This window comes from Myotis yumanensis, unplaced genomic scaffold (genome assembly GCF_028538775.1).
Source record: "Myotis yumanensis isolate MYYU_CA2020_CCGP unplaced genomic scaffold, mMyoYum1.0.hap1 SCAF_14, whole genome shotgun sequence".
NCBI lineage: Eukaryota > Metazoa > Chordata > Mammalia > Chiroptera > Vespertilionidae > Myotis > Myotis yumanensis.
The window spans coordinates 12,492,510-12,513,430 of record NW_027223765.1 but is presented as its reverse complement, the minus strand read 5'-3'; the positions used below and the strand labels follow the sequence as shown (position 1 = coordinate 12,513,430).

Here is a 20,921-nt window from a genome sequence, read left to right as displayed (position 1 = left end):
CACACTGGGGATTGAGCCCGCAACCTGGGCACGTGCCCCAACCGGGAATCAAACCATGACCTGCTCCATAGGTTGACGCTCAACCACTGAGCCACACCGACTGGGCCCGAGGCTTTATTTTGATTCAGTAATTGGTTCAGAGATCACAATTACCAGGCTGTTTCCCTCTGACACACATTTATCCACAGTGTCTAAGAGAAATAGGCCAGTTAATGTCGGTGTCCATGCCTAGGTTATCTCCACAAGGCACTGAGTGGAAGCCTTTGTATCTCAAGTGAGGAGCGGTCAGTGGGAGCGGGAGAAGACAGGCTGTATCAGAATTACCAGATGTCTGTATCACCATTTCCGAACCACCCCCCACCCTTGCTGTGCTCTTGGGGTCTGTGGACTGGAGGGGGTGGCATGGAATGCTGCCTGGCAGGCCTGCCAGAGGTGGTAGAAGATACTTAGGCTTGCCTCCTCCTAGACAGCACTTCCTGAAAACATCTGCAAGTTTGTGTCATTGATTTATTCCATCGTACTTTTCCTTCTACATGACAGTTTGCTTATTGGATAATTGTTAAATTAACTGACAATTGTAGGCAGAATTTATACTTTTTAAAAATAAAAGGCTCTCTAGAAATTGCTATTTTATTTAATCCATTTGTGAATGTAGGCCATTCTCTTGTTGTACAGTTAATGGAAACCAGGGCATTACGTCTTCCTGGGAGTAGAGACACATATTAAGGTTTAATATTTTCTTTTCAAATTACATATTTTTAGAAATAGTATTTTTAGAATTGTCTTCGTTCTGTGGATTGCAAACCCTCCCCCTTTTTTTCTAGAAAGTTTAAAAATTTGTAATTTAAAAAAAATGGTCAAGATGACTTGGTTTGCCATAACTTGGTAGATACCAGAACACTCTGGTATCTATGCTACCAGATTACACTCTGGTATTAGTCTGTGCTAATAATAGGAAATGAATAATTATCTCTTTGTGTTTCTCCTCCTTTTAAAAATGACCCGAAGTAGCCTAAAATGATAGTAAAAACAAGCCAGAACGCTCTCAAAATCAGAAAGCAAAATCCCAATAGGAGCAACAAGAAACTCCAAGTGAAATTCTGTAAATTTTCTTTCACTTGGTCAGGACAGGAGATGCTGAAGAAGGCAATTTGTAGTCTCAGAAACAAATTTATTTTTTAATAAAATGAACCAACTTAATTGTTAAATTGGTGATACTAAGGAGATCATTTGGTCCTGTTTACCTGATGTATGTTGCTTCAGACTTTTTGGCACAAGCAGGACTGATGTTTCGGTGGGTAGTGTATAATATGTGAGAAAATATCTGCTAAATAGAAAGCATAAGACTCAATTGTAGGGAGAGTATTTAACTAATGTAAGATAAGGCATTTTAAAAGAACATAAAATACACCATTTACTTTTCTGAAAATGTACCATTTATTTTTCTGAGTTCTAAAACTCAAGATTTGTTAGTGCTATTACTGCAAAGACATTATAAAATAATCAATATTTTAATTATGTATGATTTTTTTTAAATACTGGGAGTAGTTGGGGCTGAAGCCTTTATTATTATTATTATTTTTTTTTTTTTTTTACATATTTTATTGATTTCTTACAGAGAGGAAGGGAAAGAGATAGAGAGTTAGAAACATCAATGAGAGAGAAACATCGATCAGCTGCCTCCTGCACACCTCCCACTGGGGATGTGCCCGCAACCCAGGCACACGCCCCTGACCGGAACCGAACCCGGGACCCCTCAGTCCACAGGCCGACACTCCATCCACTGAGCCAAACCGGTCTCGGCTATTATTATTATTTTTAAATATATTTTTATTGCCCGGCCAGTGGGGCTCAGTGGTTGAGCATTGACCTATGAACCAGGAGGTCACTGTTCAGTTCCCAGTCAGGACACATGCCCAGGTTGCAGGCTTGTTCCCCAGTGTGGGGCGTGCAGGAAGCAGCCAGTTAATTATTCTCTCTCATCATTGATGTTTCTATCTCTCTCTCCCTCTCCCTTCATCTTGGAAATCAATAAAAATACATTTTTTAAAAGACTGTTTTAAATATATATATATATTTTAAAAGATTTAAGTATTTAAACTATGTATATTTTTACATGTGCCCATGTAAGTCTTAATATAGGTAGCTTATTAAAGTTCATATGTTGTTGACAAATTAATTAATACTTTCACTTTAAGAAGGAAAAAATATCGGTCCCAGGTTCCATTCCTGTCAAGGGCACATGCTCAGGTTGCAGGCTCGATCCCCAGTAGGGGGCGTGCATGAGGCAGCCGATCAATGATTCTCTCTCATCATTGATGTTTTATCTTTCTCTCCCCTCTCCCTTCCTCTCTGAAATCAATAAAAACATATTTTTAAAGGGGGAGGGGGGTAGGGAGGCAGTGGGGGGATAAGGATACATATGTAATACCTTAATCAATAAAGAAAGAAAGGAAAAAAAGAAGGGAAAAAAAATCTGTGTTTTAGGAAGTGGAGCTGCCTCCCTTTTCTTCTTCACTGTGTTTCTGTGACTCTCTTTTTCTTTAATGTCAAAGGGTCCGTAATATGCAGCATAGTACCTGGGGGGTAGAATGTCCTAAATAAATTGTTCTAAATACATGCTTAAGTCATACTTAAATTGCCTTTTTTCCTTAGAACTACCTCAAACCTCATATTAATGAAACATAGAATATGTCACACAGACTGTCAGCCCCATGTACTCTTCTTCAATACTGAACGTATTTCCTGTATCACCAAAAACTCCACATTGATGCATCTTAAGAACTTTCTTAGAGTAACTGGAAAGGTAGTGGGTCATTTTTCATACCCTGTTTTACAGCTCCATTAAATTAATGAGAAATTATTTGTATTTTGTAGACTTCTGAACAAGAAACTAAAGGTCTTCCCAGTAAAAAAGGAATTGTACAGTCTATTGTTGGTCAAGGCTATCATCGTAAGATTGTTCTGGCCTCACAGTCCATACAGAACACAGTGTATAAGTAAGTATTTGCAAAGAGAAAGTGTATGTATTTAAATTTATTATTATTATTTTTTAAATTAAATCTTTATTGTTCAGATTACATTTGTTCCTCTTTTTCCCCCCCCCCCTTAACTCCCCTCCTCCCAGTTCCCGCCCCACCCTCCGCCCTCACTCCCCACCCACTGTCCTCATCCATAGGTGCACGATTTTTGTCCAGTCTCTTCCCGCATCTCCCATTCCCCTTTCCCCCCCAAGAATAGTCTGTCCATTCCCTTTCTATGTCCCTGATTCATTATAATCACCAGTTCATTCTGCACATCAGATTATTTATTCACTTGATTCTTAGATTCACTTGTTGATAGATGCATGTTTGTTGTTCACAATTTGTATCTTTACCTTTTTCTTCTTCCTCTTCTTAAAGGATACCTTTCAGCATTTCGTGGTTTAGTGGTGATGAACTCCTTTAGCTTTTCCTTATCTGTGAAGCTCTTTATCTGACCTTCAATTCTGAATGATAGCTTTGCTGAATAAAGTACTCTTGGTTGTAGGTTCTTGGTATTCAGCACTTTGAATATTTCTTGCCATTCCCTTCTGGCCTGCAAAGTTTCTGTTGAGAAATCAGCTGACAGTCGTATGGGTATTCCCTTATAGGTAATTGAGTCTCTTTCTCTTGCTGCTTTTAAGATTCTCTCTTTGTCTTTTGCTCTTGGCATTTTAATTTTGATGTGTCTTGGTGTGGTCCTCTTTGGATTCCTTTTGTTTGGGGTTCTCTGTGCTTCCTGGACTTGTAAGTCCATTTCTTTCACCAGGTGGGGGAAGTTTTCTGCCATTATTTCTTCAAATAGGTTTTCAATATCTTGCTGTCTCTCATCTTCTGGCACCCCAATAATTCTGATATTATTGCGCTTGAAGCTGTCCCAGAGGCTCCTTACACTATCTTCGTATTTTCGGATTCTTTTTTCATTTCGCTTTTCCAGTTGGGTGTTTTTTGCTTCTTCGAATTTCAAATCTTTGGCTTGATTCTTGCGCTCCTCTGGTCTGCTATTGGGTATAATATTCTTTATTTCAGTCAGTGTATGCTTAATTTCTAGTTTCTTTATCATAGCATCGAGGGTCTCATTAGTTTTTGTGAGGCTCTCCTCAAGTTTATTGCAAGCCCTCAAAATTGCGTTTTTTAGCTCCATATCCTCCATTTCTGTCATGTTTTTTTGTCTCCGCATTTTTTATGCTTTCTTGGTGCACCCCCTTGTGGTTTTTGTGCGCAGTCTTGTTCTAGTTAAGCCTTGATTGTTGTAGTTAATACTAGAGGGATTTGACCACCAGGCTGACTGGCTGTGAGAATCAGCTGTGGGAAAACTTCTGTCCTCTGGGGAGGTGCTAATCTAGCCTTTGCCTGAGGCGATCTGGCAAATGGCTCTGCGCAGGGCTTGGGCAGGGCTTGGGCAGGGCGGGATCAACAGGGCGGGTGGAGGGAGCAGTTATGGCTGCTCTCAGTCCCATTCCTAGAGGCTCTGCTTCTCAGAACCCCAGCAGCCGCTGCAAACCTCGGAGAGAAAGCTGCCCTCAGATTCCAACTGATGCCGGACAATCCCACTTCTCCCGTCTGAGTCTGAGTCCCGAATCTGGAGCCCAGAGTCTGAGGCTCCCTCCCGACTGAAAACGACAACCGTGCCCTCAGCCACTAGCCCGCTTTGCGCGCACCTCCGTACCTTTGTATTTTCCACACTGCGCCTCCTCTGAGCCTCGGTTTGCTGTTCCCTTTCCTTCTAGTTGAAGAGTCTCTCCTCAGCCAGCTTTCCTGTGGTTCTGGGTGATGTCTGTTCCGTCTTTTAGTTGTATTTTTGAAATGGTTGTTTGCGGCAGCAGTCTCCGGTGTTTACCTACGCCGCCATCTTGGTTCTCTCTCTAAATTTATTATTTCATAGGAGGAACCACCTTGTAACTAAGTTTTATGACTATTTCAAAATAGGTGCATAGTGAATGTTACCTGACATGTGACTGTGGTTTGTTACATTCCTGGGAGCTGAAATTATTGATGGCCTAAGAAGCCCTAGTCTAGTCAGTGCCATTATTCAGAATGTCCAGAAGAGGGCATCTCGATGTTTCCTTTTTGTAGTTGTCATTGTTAACTTTTAGGTAATTTTCTCATAGTCCCTAAAGCGAATTCTTTGTATTAGGAGGGAAAAGTACTAATACATAAAACATCCAAAGCAATATAAATCCGTCACATGTAAAAAAATCTTCAGTTACATATGAAGGTCTTTATCTTGTATAAAGATTCCAATTTAGAGTTGTTAGTATTTCTAAAGTAGTAGGCTTTTTAAAAAAACAACTTCGTGCTTTTTTTCCCCCCAACATAAAATTTGTTCAATACCATTTCAAAGTTTTCCCAAAGTTTTAGAATAGTATCTGGCACACAATATTTTGGTATTAATTTATTTCAACTACGATGCAGATTTTTTTTAAGAACTTGATAAAGCACATCACTTTCCTCCAATTTCAAAATTGTTACTAATTTTCACATTTATATATTTCCTAATAAGCCTATTTAGTTTCGGTTTAGTTTGATATTAAAGCAAATAAAGTTATATAAAATCTCAACAAAATTATAAGACAAATAATGCTGCTTTTGCAAAACTTAATAAAGGCATTTTTCAAAGTTAAAAATCAACCAAAACGATGCTCAAATGTGGAAATCTTCCTTCCCTTGTTTCCAATTCTCATTATACCTGTCTTGGCCCTCATTACAATTTTTCTTGTTAATAACTCCTCTAATCCATTAACAATAATGGGTATAATGTATATACTTGCCATCTATATACTTTTTGCACCTTGTATTTACAATTTGAGCTTTAAGCATTCTCTTATAACTGCTTATATTAAAATTTCTACCTATCACAGGGCAAAATTTTCATTTACAATTATATTGGTTTTATTTCTGATAATGGAAAAATGCTATTTATTTTTATGTTATTTACGTAGCTAATTTGATTTTGTCCTTTTAAGTGATGGACAGTCTTCAGCCATTCCTGTAGCCAGTATGGAGTTTGCAGCCATTTGTCTCAGAAATGCCTTGTTGCTGTTACCTGAAGAACAGCAGGATCTGAAGCAGGAAAATGGGTCTAAAAACAGTAATCAATTAGGTGGGAACACTGAGAGCAGCGAAAGCAGTGAAACTTGCAGGTATTCTAATCCCTTTGAATCTCCTTGGCAGAATCCCTTCAGGACTTTATTAGTAAGCCTGTGTGCTGCAGGTGAATCCCTGAAATCTTCACCCCGAATTTCCAAAATTCTCCATTTTGAATAATAAGGAAGGAAAGTACAAATGTTTGTTTGTATTTTTTTTTTACTTTTGATAAAATAAATACTCTGGCCACTGTGGCTTAGTTGGTTGGGCATCGTCCCATGCCCCGGAAGGTTGTAATTCCATTCCCAGGCAGCACATGCCCAGGTTGCGGTTCGATCCCAAGGGGCCTGCAGGAGGCAGGTGATGGATGTTCCCCTCTCACATGGATGTTTCTCTTTCTCCTTATCCCTTTCTCTCTAAAAATTAATGAAATATTTTTAAATAAATAAAATAAATCCTAAAATTGTACCAATCTATAGAAATTGGGAAAGCTTATTTAGTAATAAACAAACACCATTTTATACAGAGAGTGTTCTTTTTTACACATGGCACCTTTAAATTCAAGTCTCCTATCCCAGCATTTTTTCTTAATAATAATAGAAATATGTGTTTAATATAGAAAATCTGAAGAAAAAAAAATTGTGGGTTTTTTTTTCTCTCTCCATGAAGGGGTTATGTTTTACCATAGTTGATAAAAGATCATCAGAAGAATGAGAAATGTGTGAAAATCTTGAAGTGGGTTTTTTTGTATGGTGGAGATAATGTTTTGAATTAGAGGTTTTTAAAGCAGTATTGTGTGCTGGGGGAAAGAAACTAATAAGCAATATAGCTTTAACACATCAATGGTACCAACTTATAAGCATATTTCATTGTTTTGCCTCTTTTGTACTTTCATTACAAAAAAATGCATGGAAAACAAAATTTTACATTTAATTTTTTATTTATTGCTCTTCATAATTAAGAGTCCTTCTTTATTTTAGCAGTAAAAGTCATGAAGGAGATAAATTCATTCCAGCTCCACCTTCTTCTCCATTAAGAAAACAGGAATTAGAAAACTTAAAGTGAGTATCCAAACAAAATGAGTATTGCATTTATTAAAATGAGCACATTGTTGTTGTTGTTTTTAATTTTTTTTAATATATTTTATTGATTTTTTTACAGAGAGGAAGGGAGAGAGACAGTTAGAAACATCAATAAGAGAGAAACATCGATGAGCTGCCTCCTGCACACCTCCTACTGGAGATGTGCCCGCAACCAAGGTACATGCCCTTGACCGGAATCGAACCTGGGACTTTTCAGTCCGCAGGCTGACGCTCTATCCACTGAGCCAAACTGGTTAGGGCAAGCACATTGTTTTTAATCTCTCTTATCCTTTTTAAGATTATGAATTACATTGATTGAATGTCAGATGTTAAGCTAACCTTTAGTCTCGTGACAAACACTATTAATCAGAATATATTGCCCTTTTTGTAAATTGTTGGATTCAGTTTGTTAATATTTTGTTAGGAATATTTGCTTCTATGTTCACAAGGAAGATTGGTTCACGCTTTTTTTGTAATGTCTTTGGTCAGGTTTTGGTTTCAGGGTTATGCTGAACATATAAAAGAATTGGGAAGTGCATCTTCCCACCTGTTTTCTGAAAGAGTTTATGTATGATAGATATTTCTTCTCAGATGTTTGCTAGAATTCACCAGTGGAACCATCTGGCCTAGGGTTTTCTCTGTGGTGAATTTTTTAAATGAATTCAAATTCTTTAATAGAAGAGTTTTATTCACATTTTCTATTTCTGTATCAGTTTGGGTAGGTTATGTATTTGTCAATTCCAGCATATGTATATATGGTGGGGTTTTTATACTAGCAATTGCATAGTGTCCATACTTCTCTATACCTTACTTTTCCCATTTGACTTTATGTGTATCTTATTGTTTGCTATTAGTACAAATCTCTGTTTCATTCTTTCTAATGGGTGCATAACGTTGCATTATATGATATCACAATTTATTTAACATTCCTTTATATTTGGCTACTTATAATGTTTCAGCCTTTGCTATTATAAATAGTGCTTCAGTGAATATCATTTTACACAATCTATAGGGGACATCTTAAAGAAGAAGGTATTTGAAACCATTTTGAAACTTGATTTAATTTCTACAGATTTATTTGAATGAATGCTCATTTTAGGATTCTTAATTTTTGCATGCAACTTAAGAAGTATATTATCCCATAGTGATTGAACAGCTGCAGAATGGTATAAATTTACTTTATATTCTGAAAATGGCATTAAAGAAAAGGGTATGTGCAGGGTGGCCTACTTCTCAAAGAGCTTTGTACTTCTCATGGCATCATTCTTTGCTTTCCCTGCCTTACCTAGCAGGAGGATTGGTGATTTTCAGGGAAAATTAAAATTACTTCCCTATTTTTGTGGAAAGGGGTGAAGGATTTCCATAGGGAGTTTCATCGTCATTAAAGTGAGGCGAAGATGGGTTCGGTTTATATTAACCTTTCTTTCTTATGGAGCAGATGGGAGAAAGGAAATGGGACAAGATGGAAGGAGCCTTAGGGTAAATTTATAAAAAGGACTGCTATGCAAGACAGTAGTCATGGTAATGTGGAGACAAATGGTGCAGGGAAAGAGTCGTGAAAGATTAGTGTCGTAATTTTTAAGGCTATAAAAGCTCACAATGCAGTTGGGTATGATCAAGAGCAGTTCTGTGGCAGGAGCCAGCTGTCTTCTATAGAGGGAAGGAGCATGTTGGTTCTGTTAGGATCGTGAATCCTTAGAGATTTCATCTATTTCTGTCCTGAATTCTTATATGTGATTGGAAATGTGTGTGACTATTGAATAGTTTAGTTTTTATGGACTATTATATTTGACCCCTTTGTGCTCTATAATACCCAAGACACCAATGCAAAACCTCATTTCCTGTTTCCAGCATAACTAATAAGCAGTAAATTATCATGACTGTTCTGATGACCACTTCTTACGGTATGGGTTCACAGCATTTTGAGTATTTTCCATTTTTTTGGTTTTGTTTTGTTTTGTTGTTTTTCATTTGTACGTAAAGGAAGATGGCTCCAAAAAGTACTCATTCTAACCAGGTTACAAGTATGCTTTCAGAAGGCATATGACACCTGAATTAGTTGAGAGATTCCATACTATAAAATCAAGGTAGGTTTCAGAAAAGTAGTTTCACAATTAAAACAGAAATTTGCCCCCAAATCAGGGAAATGTCTGCGAAATTAAATAGTTTAATTGTGAGGCTCAGATGAACTTAGAGGTACTGATATAATGGATCAAGAAAGATGTGTGTGTGTGCATCAGTTTCATTCAGTTAGGAAAACGCATAGTTCAGCCTTGAATTAAACAAATGCTCTGATTTTAAGTTTTTAAAATAAAAGATGATTCTATTTCTAGATATTTAGACAAGAGAAATGAAAACTTGTCCACACAAGGATTTTATAGCAGCTTTACTCATGATATACAAAAACTAGAAAATAACCCAGCTATCCATTCATAAGAGAATGGATAACTAAATGTGTGATTTATTCTATCTATTGGAGTACTCTCAGCTATATAAAAAAAGGAAGAAATTACTGATGCCCAAGTTAACATGATTTGAATCTCAAATATTTGTGGGGTTTTTTTTTACTTAGTATAAGGTACATATTATATAGTTCCATTTGTACCATTTATATGATGGACAAAACTATACAAAATAATTTATATTGATAGAAATTAGTGGTTGGAAAATTGACTAGAAGGAATCATTCTGGGATGACAGAAACGTTCTGTATGCTAATATATATGTGTGTATGTGTATATTCAACCTCATCAAGCCGTACACTTAAAATGGTGTATTTTTTAAAATATATTTTTATTGATTTCAGAGAAGGAGGGAGAGGGAGATAGAAACATCAGTGATGAGAGAGAATCATTGATTGGTTGCCTCCTGTACGCCCCCTACTGAGGATCAAGCCCACAACCCAGGCATGTGCCCTTGACCGGAATCAAACTTGGGACCCTTCAGTCCGCAGGCCGACACACTTTATCCATTGAGCCAAACCAGCTAGGGCAAAAATGGTGTATTTTAATGTATGTAAATTATACCTCACTTAAAATTTTTAAGGTTTTTAGAAAATTAATATACATCTAAATATATTCTTTCAGGAAATATAATTTAACCAATAAAAAGTCAATTTCCTTTACACATCATTTATGAAGTGCCATGACATGGAAAACTTGGTTTCTTTTTTTTTTTTTTTTTAATATATTTTATTGATTTTTTACAGAGAGGAAGGGAGAGGGATAGAGAGTGAGAAACATCGATGAGAGAGAAACATCAATCAGCTGCCTCCTGCACATGTCCCACTGGGGATGTGCCCGAAACCTAGGTACATGCCCTTGACTGGAATCGAACCTGGGACCCTTCAGTCCACAGGCTGACGCTCAATCCACTGAGCCAAACCGGTGCTGGCAAAAACTTGGTTTCTTAACCAAAAAAAAAAAAAAATTCCTCTACTTGTATTTAACATATTTCTTAGATTCCAAGGCTAAAGTATTCAGTACAGATCCACTCATCACATGTGGCTATTGACCACATGAAATGTGGCTGTTAACAAGGTGTGCTGTTTCAATAGGTGATATGCAGATTTCAGAATTTATTATCGCAGTAATTCTGGTATTGATTGTATATTGGATTAATTAAAATATATACAATTAATTAAAATTTGCCTGTTTCTTTCTACTTTTTAAAAATGTGCTGACTAGAAATTTTTAAATTACACTTGTGGCTCCAGTTATATTTCTACTGAGAGTGCTGCTCCAAGGTTTTTGAGCTGGGTTTGAAATGTTTGTATTGTTGATATATGTTTTCTATAAATGTATAATATTGTTGCTATGTCAGTTTTCTCACATGCCACAAATTTTAGCTGAATATCTCTTCAGAAATATTTTTGTCTTTAAAAGGCTTAGTGTCCAAATGAATCCTAGAATGTAGAAGCTTGCACAGGATTGATATTTGGGCCATATGTTTTGGTTTAATTATTAATGCTACCACATGCATTTGGAGATAATGATTTTCTTATGCACTTATTGATTATATAACAAGGGCACAGGGGCGGTTTCGGCCCATCCTGCACGCCCCAGCCCAGCCCCTCTCGCCACAGCCCCCGGTCCCCTGTCTGCATGCAGCCCCACTCCCTCCCGCTGCCTCCACTCCCATTGCCGCCACTCCCATGTGCTGATGGTGCCAGCCCCACTTGCACCTGCCGACAGTGCGGAGTGATAGGGGCCAGCGCCAGCAGCAGGTACAAGTGGCGGCTGCTGCCCCGATCGCCCCTCAGGAGCAGGGGGAGGTGATGAAGCCCTCGGGCAAGCAGCGGCTCCAGTGGTGGCAGTGGATGCGAGCGGGGCCGGTGCCGGCAGCAGGCACAGCCCCAGGTGGGACCGCAGCGCATGGTAGCAAAGAATTTTCAGTAACCACCAGAGTCTCACCCTGATGACAGTGACCGGCACCCCACCTTGGTCTGGCGCCCCCACTCACCTGCTCCACCATCCTGCCGTGGCCAATGCCTGCCATGTTCCCCACACACCTCCTGGTGGTCAGCACACATCATAGCGACTGGTTGTTCAGTTGTTTTAGTCTATTTGCATATTAGCCTTTTATTATATAGGATAATTCACACCATATAATTAATCCATTTAAAGTGTGCAATCTATGGTCTTTAGTGTATTCACAGGTATGTGCAGCCATCACCAGTCAATTTTAGAACATTTCATCACCTTAAAAATAAACCCTGTACCTTTTAGCTATCACCTTTTGCCCCAGTCCTCAGTCCCATTAATCTACTTTCCTATAGATTTTTCCTTTTTAAATTTTTATGTGAATGGAATCATATAATATATGGGCTTTTATGACTGGCTTCTTTCACTTAGGATAATGTTTTCAAGGTTCATCCAAGTTGTAGCATGTATCGTATTTTATTCCTTTTTATTGCCAAATATATTCGTTATATAAACATACCATATTTTGTTTATTATTTCATTCATTGATGGACAGTTGGATTGTTTCCATCTTTAGGCTATTATGAACAATGCTGCTATAAACACTTGTGTACATGTTTTTGGGTAGACATGTTATTTTTCTTAGGTGTATACCTAGAAGTAGAATTGCTGGGTCATAGTGATAATTCTGTTTAATCATTTGAGGAACTGCCAGACTTCTTAAAAGTGGCTGCACCAGCCCTATTTAAGGGCTCCAGTTTCTTCATATCCTCACCAGTACTTGATTATACATTGTAGAAAGTGTGAAGTAGTATCTCCTTATTTGATTTGCATTTCCTTGAAGACTAATTATGTGTAGCACCTTTTTGTGTGTGCATTGGGCATTTGTATATCTTCCTTAGAGAAATGTTTATTCAGATTCTTTGCCTATTTTTCACTTGGGTTATTTATCTTTTGTTATTGAGTTGTAAGAGATCTTTATATATTCCAGATACAAGATCCTTATCAGGCATATTCTTTGCAAATACCCTTGCCCATTTTCTGTATTGTCTTTAGACTTTTTTGAAGATATCCCTTGAATCACAGAAATTTCTCATTTTGATGAAGTTGTTTATATTTTTCTTTATTTGTTTGTACTATTCATGTCATATCTAAGAATTCTTTACCAAATCCAAGATCATGGGCTTACCACTATGTTTTCTTCTAAGAGTTTTATGGTTTATAAGCACTTATATTTAGGTCTTTGATCCATTTTGGGTTAATTTTTAGATATGGTATGAGATAAGGGCTCAACTTAATTCTTTTGCATACTGATATTTTATTAATAATAAGTTCAGAAAATTAGTCACATTAACATTTCATGTTTGCATAGTGGTTTAATAACTGTCATAAGTATGTACTGAGTTTCCATGTAGCATATTAGAGGATATTTTGTTGTTCATTCTGAGATTGTGATACTAGCTGAAATTTTAATTTCTAGAAGTTAATGGAGGCTGCTCTAGAACCTGGAAAATAGTATAATAGAATTGGAAAAGGGTAGGAAATAATGTTGAGACTAATGTGGGAAATGTCTGTGAGAAATTGAAATCAAAGCATACAAAATAAAAACGAAGTTTCAATTTGTCTTTTTAAAAATAAGAGGCTTAAAAATAGATAAAAGGAAATGTTCAGACCAAATTTAATTAAGCCTAGTTAAGTTATTTCATAAACACAAATCGTGGAACCTTCTTTATTTCCCATTCAGTGAAAAGGGACCTCCCATGGCCCAATGTTTATAAAAGGAAATGAATCAAACAAATGGTTAATAACATAAATATCATGGGCAGTTTTAGTGTACTTAAGGAATCACATTTCTTTTGGTTTTAGCCTAGTGGTTCTATTGTACCTCACGAGACATACCTAAAACAGGATTATGGCTAATAATCTTTTGAATCTCCCCCATTTCAGTCTTGTAACTGAGTATGGTCCTACTAAAGCTTGTCCATCTAATAAACTTACCAAAGAAACCTGCCTGCAGGTATAACTTTTTTTTTTTTTTTTTTTTTAGGTATGACATTTTGTTTGTGTTATCAGCAGTTTGTGCTCAGATTGGTATGATTCACATGTGCGTCCCAGATTTCATTTAGATGAACTGGTGATGAGATTCCTCACAGGCCAGGGTTAGAATAATTCTTCAGTGGTCTGCCGCTCTGTGGAAACCCCCCAGGCCTCTGCTGACATCGGACAAATCATTTACTCCCTCTGGGCTTTACTATTCTCTTCTGTCCAATAAGTAAATTGAGTTGGGTGATCATAAGGTCCACGTTAAAATCTCTGACTTTATGCATTTTATTTGCCGCCTGGGGTGGACTGGGTTCTCCAATGTGCTAGATTTGGTTAAAACGAAAAACTTTTTCAGCTTCTTTATACTGGGCTTCTATTTGTTTTGGATGTGGGTGTGTTTGTCAGTAAGATTTTTTAATTTTTTTTTTTTTTTTTTGCATAGAACTATTATTGGAAAGCAAAATGATTACAGAAGATATGAAGTGAAAAACTTACTTAATTTAACTTTTGAATTTTCTTAAGAGTTGAAAGTTGGCAGGTTTACCATTTTCTAGATGGTTACAGATAAATGGAAACAGCTTGAGTTTTTTTTTTTTGTTTTTTTTACATTTTAAAATTCAATACTATATTCAGTTTTTTGGAAGAATTTCTCTTACTGGATTTTTGCAGTCAAGTTTTCAAACAATGTTTGCTATGAGATCACTTTGTGAATTTATTTTCCTTTGACAAATGGTGACTTCCTGAATTTCCCCCCATTCTAATCTCTCTTTAATAAAGGTTAAACTACTTCAGATACTTGCTTTAGATATATTTAATTCACGAGATATATGGCTTGACAGATTTTAATGCCCAATCTTGTATAGCTTGTTGCTGTAATTTGGTGCTTTAAGAAAAGGAGTTTTTTTCCTTTTTCTTTCCTTTCTTCATCTTTTTCTTTTCCAAGGGTTGGCGGTCTGTGGACCTAGAGCCAGCTCTCCAGTGTGTGGAGGAGAGAGTGGGATTGTGTGAGATCCTCCCCAGCGGGCAGAAGCTAGTGTGTCTCTTCCCTTGAGGTATAGTCCTTCCAGTCTGCTGAACTGTCAGATCCACTGAGGGGTTGGTAAGCAGATTGGACAGTGACTCGAGGAAACAGGGGGGCAGGGAGTAGGGAGTGTCAATATTTTAAGTAGCAACTATCAAAAGTAAAGTGTGTTCTCCAGGGGCTTAGTAGATAAAGCCGTGCACATTTCCAGGGTTCCCGGTCTGTGAGAATGGTGCAGAAGAGTATAGGACTGTTTTCTCAGAGGAAAAGGAGGATGAGTGAGAGGGTGAGGAGGTGAGTTGGGGCCATTGTAAGACACTAAGAGAAGAGGGGCATACATGTTACTTTGCGTTTCATGCGGTGGAACTTGCTTAATCCTAATGTTTTTTTTTATCAGAAAGCCAGCCTTCAAGTTTTGCATTCATATATTTGTGTGTTTTTTTTCCTAGAAAGCTTGTTTTATTATTAGAATCTTTTACCCCGTTGTGATTTGATAATGGTATCTTATGGGGAAAGGGGCAGAAGTTAACAGACTTACCTTGTATGTTATTATCGTTTGGACTTCCTGGGAAACAGAATCCTTGCTGCAAATCTTACATGACTGATTTCTGGACCCAAAGTGGGCTTGACAGTGGGCTGGAGCAGTAATAGCCCCCTACTGTCGGGAGAGGCCTGGGCAGACTTTTCCCAGCGAGCCGCCTGAGGAGAGGCCGTCCTGGCCTCTGGGACCCAGGGCACTCTCCGTGGCTCCCCTGACTGTGGCAGCCAGGAAGGATCGGCTTGGTCAGCAGGGTGACCTACAACAGGACAGACGTGGCTCTGGGTGCCTGAGAAGTAAACTGAAAACATTGAAGCAGTGGTCTTCAGTGAATATCTTGTAAACACCTACCGCAGGTGGTGAGCAATTCCTCTTGTCTTTGTGGAGGGAAAAGATGTGGGCTTCTGCTTTTCAGGAGCTTATGTTTTGTCCCCATCTTTGGCAAAGTCACCAATGAAAATGGGTGTTCAGCTCTGTGACTCTCATTCATGTAGGCCCTGAGTTGATCTTCTTAGGCCTCTGGAACACCTGACCCAGGGCTTTCAAAGTCTTCCTTCTTCAAAAGCGATGCATACATTGCTGATAACTAAATGTTCATCACCAGCCTATATAATAAAGAGCTAATATGTAAATGGTCGTCACACTGTGATGCCCTCATGCTGTCACAATCCATTACCAGGAGGTTGCGTGCTGAGCGGGTGGGGGTGGGCGGGGCTGTGTGTGCACAGAGCTGCGGAGGTGGGTCTTGGTGTCACCCAATAGGGGTGGGGCTGGCCAGACACTTCTATTATAGAGAAAGGGCAAATAGCAATATTAAAATATTTCCTCTAATTAATTCCCTTTTAATGTGCATGAATTTCATGCATCGGGCCACTAGCTGTAAAATAAAACGTACAAGTAAGCCAACAGAGGAAATTAAATTTCCCTAATCTCCCTACACGGTAGCTAACCACTGCAGTGCTTCTGAAAAAGGGAGATAAGTAGCCACTGCCTCCCTCCTTTGGGCCTGTGAGTCTTCTGTCAGGAAGAGGATCCCCCAGGGCCCTAGGCATGGGGTGGTCTTGCTGGTGAGGACAGCTCTTGGAGATAGAGGGATATTGACAGTAGGTTAGTTAGGGAAACCCCTCAGGAAGCGGCACTACTTGCCTGCTCTTAAATTCTCAGATTTTCAATTACGTGCTCAGTAACAATACTTAAACTTGTAATATCTGGGTTAAATTGTTCTCTTCCTTTTTAAAAAGACAGCAGGTACAGATATATGCAAAGTTAATAGGTGCATAGACAAATCATAATGTAATCTTATCTTTCTACTTTATTTTTAGGGCAGTCCTGGGACTTGATAGAGGAGCAGTGAGAACAGGTTGGGGAGAGCAGTGAGTTGGGAGTCCACAGTGTTGACTTGTTAGCCTGACTCAGTCACACCCTCTGAGCTAGAGAACAGTCTATTTAATTACTTTGAATCTCAGTTTCTCCATTGGTAAAACAAGGAACCGCATTAGGCAGTCTTTTAGTCCTACCATTGCAGCCTAAGGCCATAGATCTCAATTTACTTTTGCCTTCTCTGGGACCTGTCTACTCTTCTGTGTTGTTCAAAGTTGAGGGGGCTCCTTTTCCTTTAGTAGATAATTTTCTGAGGTTCCGGCAGCCAGGAGTGAGCCAGTGAGAGGAAACAGCAGCGTACTCTCCAACTGGCCCAGCTGGGCTTTTACTAAAAAGGGCCATTTCTAGTCAGAGGATTTCAGAGTGTTAGAAAACTCAGCGGTGATACTGTTACGTCCTTCCTTAGACTGAAATTACAACCCAAATGCACTTAATGATATACATATGTATTGTAATTTGTAAACATAACTCAAAACCCTGTATCTGAGTCAGGTCATTTGCGTCCGGCCATTCAGACTTCATTTCTACTTGACAAGGGTTTATTTTAAGATTGCTTTGTGGAACGGTTGTTTAACATTCGAGTGATCTATTAGTGTCAAGTCTTCAGCTAGAGCTGTTTTAAATGAGCCACACGTTAAGTAGAAAACCAAACAGAAATGTGGGTTTCCCGCCCAACTTAGCAAAATTAAGTGTAACTTAATTTTTTTATTCTCACATGTATTTATTCAGCCTGGGTTTTTTTTTTTCCTTGAATATTCATTTAGGATAATAGTATCTGTGTAACTGAAATTATTTTAGTTACTTTTTCTGTTCTTGCTTAGCAAGAACTATGACTACTTAATAGGCTCAGAGAAGGACCTTTTACAGTAGCTAAGTTAATGGGTTTTTGTAAGTGGACTGTGTTTCTTAGCAAAATCTCAAATATAGGAAGAATAACATCTTCTATAGCTTTATTTCTAGGATGTTAAAAGAAATGTTCTATAGAAATAAGTTCTCAATAAGCCATTAACTACAGTATTTTTTTACAGGCTAAATATATATATATCGTAACTCTATTTGGTTAACTTGTTGGAGATGGGGGTCAGTTGGATGGAAGCCAAAGATGATTTATTTAGGGAAATAGCTATACTGTGCTTCAGACCGAAGTTTGATACACCATTCTAAGCATTTTCCATTACTATTGTGGCTTCCTCTCTGCTTTCCTGGTGTCCAGATTGTCACAGTCATAACTAGGGCGTTCTTTCCTATCTAGCAGATGTAACCATCGTCAGTTTTGTAACTCGGGTTTTCAGCCCTCCCCTTTTATGTTGCAGATGCTCCATCCTGGCCTGTAGTGCATACGTGGCTCTGGCTTTGGGTGATAACCTTATGGCTTTGAATCACGCAGATAAACTTCTTCAGCAGCCCAAGCTGTCAGGATCTCTTAAGTAAGTGTGACTTGCCCTGTGTGTTCCTGCTTTGTTTTGTTGGGAGGTTTTCAGTTAGTTTGTGGTGCATATTGCTTTTTTTTTACTCCCCCATTGGAATGAATATATATTATTAAGAGAAAGCAACTGGTATATATTTCATGTTTAATAGTGAAATTTTTTCACTTGTTGCATGTCCCTTCCTCCCTCCCCTCCCCTCCACCCCCAACCCCAGTTGGGGCAGGCTAGCTAGAGGAGGTGAGACCTGAGCTGGCCCTTTTAAAGGCGGAGTTAGGTAATGGGTTATGGAGTTGAGGTCCAGCTTTGAGCCCAGGAAGGCAAGGCCACCCGGGAGCAGTGGGCGTGCTCTGCCCAGACACTGTTTGGTAGGAAAAGGGGAATCTTTGGGGGGAGTAAGAATATTGACCAGATGAACGACAGGGGGACCAAACTGTGGAAGCTTTAAATCTATAAAAGTTTAGCTTTGTCTGTTTTGTTCTCGTGTAGAAAAAAATTATTAAGATTTTGAGCAAAGGTGTAATATGTCTAAGCGTGTTTTCATTTTGAAAAATCAATCAGGGCATCGTGGGGAAAATGGCTCAAGGTAAGAGACTGGAAGAAGCGGCTATGGTAAGCCAGGAGGATGTGCATCTGCTCTGGCATCAGTGGGCATAAAATAGATGATCAGAAAAGCAGAAACCTTTAGAATGGAAGTAGAGTCGATGCAACTGAAATCTGGTCTCAGTCTGGTCTGGTGCTCTGGTGTGTTTTGGCTTTTCTGGCAGCAGAGACTGGAGCAATCTGGTTCTGAATCTTCACTCAATGGGCATTCCTCCTTGGACTTGCCTCTCATTTTAGAGCCTCGTTACCTTCTTATGTTAATGTTATTTTCTGTATAAATATAGAATAGCATAAATTTGCCAATTTTGAGCTTTCTTAATTGATATGTGTAATTTGTCCCTACTTAGTTAATATAAAAATTATTGTATATTTAAAAAGATTTTTTTAAATTGTTTTTTAGGGAGAGAGAGAAACATTGATCAGCTGCCTCCTGCACGTCCCCAAACGGGGTTGGAGCCCGCAACCCCGGCACATTCCCTGACAAGGAATCAAACCTGCCACCTTCAGTTCATGGGATGACACCCAACCAAGTGAGCTACACCAGCCAGAGCAATTATTGTATATTTTAAGATTGTTTTAAAGAGATACCATTTAAGTGACCCTTAATTATCCATTTATAAACTTAGATATCAGTTCCAGGACTTGAATATATGTAACATATACCAACTCTTATACATTGGGTATTTTTGTGGTGATCTCCTTTTCAGTTTGAAATCCGTTTTTTTGTTTTTCTTCTTTTTAACTTTAGGTTTTTGGGTCATTTATATGCTGCAGAAGCCCTCATCTCTCTGGACAGAATATCTGATGCCATTACTCACTTGAACCCGGAGAATGTCACTGATGTCTCCTTAGGGATCTCTTCAAATGAGCAGGACCAAGGTTAATGAGGACACATTTGATCAGAAGTGGTCACCATTTCCACTTCCTTCCTGTTGTAACTCAGGATGTGTGGAAATTTAAGGGCACAGTTGTAAATGGAAGGAAGTTTTAGGTGGCTATCTACATTTTTAGCTGTACTGCCTTTGAAGTAATTGTTTGTTAAGTAGACCTAGGAGTTGGTTATCATGTGGTCTAAATTCTTACTTTTAAAAGGCTGATAGTGTTAGATCTATCGTTTTTGAATCATGGCTAAGTTTTTTTGAAGGAGTGAGACTGGCATCCACTTGATTTAAGGTTATTTCTCAGGCACGGGGTGGTAGGTGGTGGTCTAGTTTTGGTGTCTTTTAATAGAACCTCTACTACAAGAGAAGTAAATAACAATTGCTGGGACCTTGGATTTTCATTTCATAAAGAAAATTAGGTTCTTAGGATATATACTCTGTTGTCCTGCTTCCTGAGATTTATTTTCATGTCTTTGCAGGATCAGACAAAGGAGAAAATGAAGCAATGGAATCCTGTAAGTGAGAAGTTTTGTAAATACTTAAGTAGCCTGGCCTGCATCCCAAAGATTTAGACTCCAGCCTCCTGTCCTTCATTTGTCAGTCTTAGGGGCAGAGCTGTGCTTTGTTTGGAGCGGCTCTTGGGCAGTGGATTGGGTTGCTCCCAGGCCCTTGGCCTGACCTCTTCACCAGTGTCTGTGCTTTTTCCCCAGCTGGGAAGCGGGCCCCTCAGTGCTACCCCAGTTCCGTCAACTCTGCCAGGACCGTGATGCTGTTTAACCTTGGCAGCGCCTACTGCCTGAGGAGCGAGTATGACAAAGCCCGCAAGTGTCTGCACCAGGTGAGGCAGAGAGGGCTGTGCAGGCTTCTTGTAAAGCAGCCAGCAAAGGTGTGGAGTGTGGGCTTTGTTGTTTTGTTTGAGGCTCCTGGGGAGTTGGTTAAACATTGGAATATTATTTTCCAAGCTTAGAGATATTCGTGCAAGGTAAACAACTGAACAGTATTGAAATGAACTTAGAACTTGATTAGGAAAGAAAGGAAATGGACCTAGGCACTTAATGGAGAGTTTTTTTCTGATGATTTTAATAATTTAAATTTCAAAAGATTGGAAACCAGCTCTGGCCAGTATGGCTTATTAGGTTGGAGTGTTGGGCCGTGCATGGAAGGGTCATCCTGGTCAAGGCACATACCCAAGGTTGCGGGTTTGATCCCTGATCAGGGCAATGTTTCTCTCTCACATCAACATTTCTCTCTCTCTCTCTCTCTCTCCCTCTCTCCTCTCTCCTCTCTCCTCTCTCCTTCCTTTTTCCTCCCTCTCTCTCTCTCAAATCAATAAAGACATATCCTCAGGTGAGGATTTTAAAAAAATATATTGCAAACCATCTAAATAAGGGCTTATTTAAAAAGGGGAATTACAAAGTCAA

The 20,921-nt window shown here is 38.8% G+C and overlaps 1 protein-coding gene across 2 annotated transcripts in view; it reads left to right on the top strand.

Moving 5' to 3' along the window:
• CNOT10 (CCR4-NOT transcription complex subunit 10) overlaps positions 1-20,921 on the top strand; it is a 52,553-nt gene that overhangs the window by 27,013 nt on the left and 4,619 nt on the right. Inside the window, exons 11-17 of one of the 2 annotated variants that reach the window (XM_070391816.1) lie at positions 2,878-2,999; positions 5,987-6,163; positions 7,091-7,168; positions 17,906-18,019; positions 19,368-19,498; positions 19,980-20,015; positions 20,211-20,338. In XM_070391816.1, the coding sequence (XP_070247917.1) occupies positions 2,878-2,999; positions 5,987-6,163; positions 7,091-7,168; positions 17,906-18,019; positions 19,368-19,498; positions 19,980-20,015; positions 20,211-20,338 (786 nt within the window). Of the gene's footprint in view, positions 1-2,877; positions 3,000-5,986; positions 6,164-7,087; positions 7,169-17,905; positions 18,020-19,367; positions 19,499-19,979; positions 20,016-20,210; positions 20,339-20,921 lie in introns of both variants that reach the window. The other variant, XM_070391815.1, reaches the window with a different exon arrangement.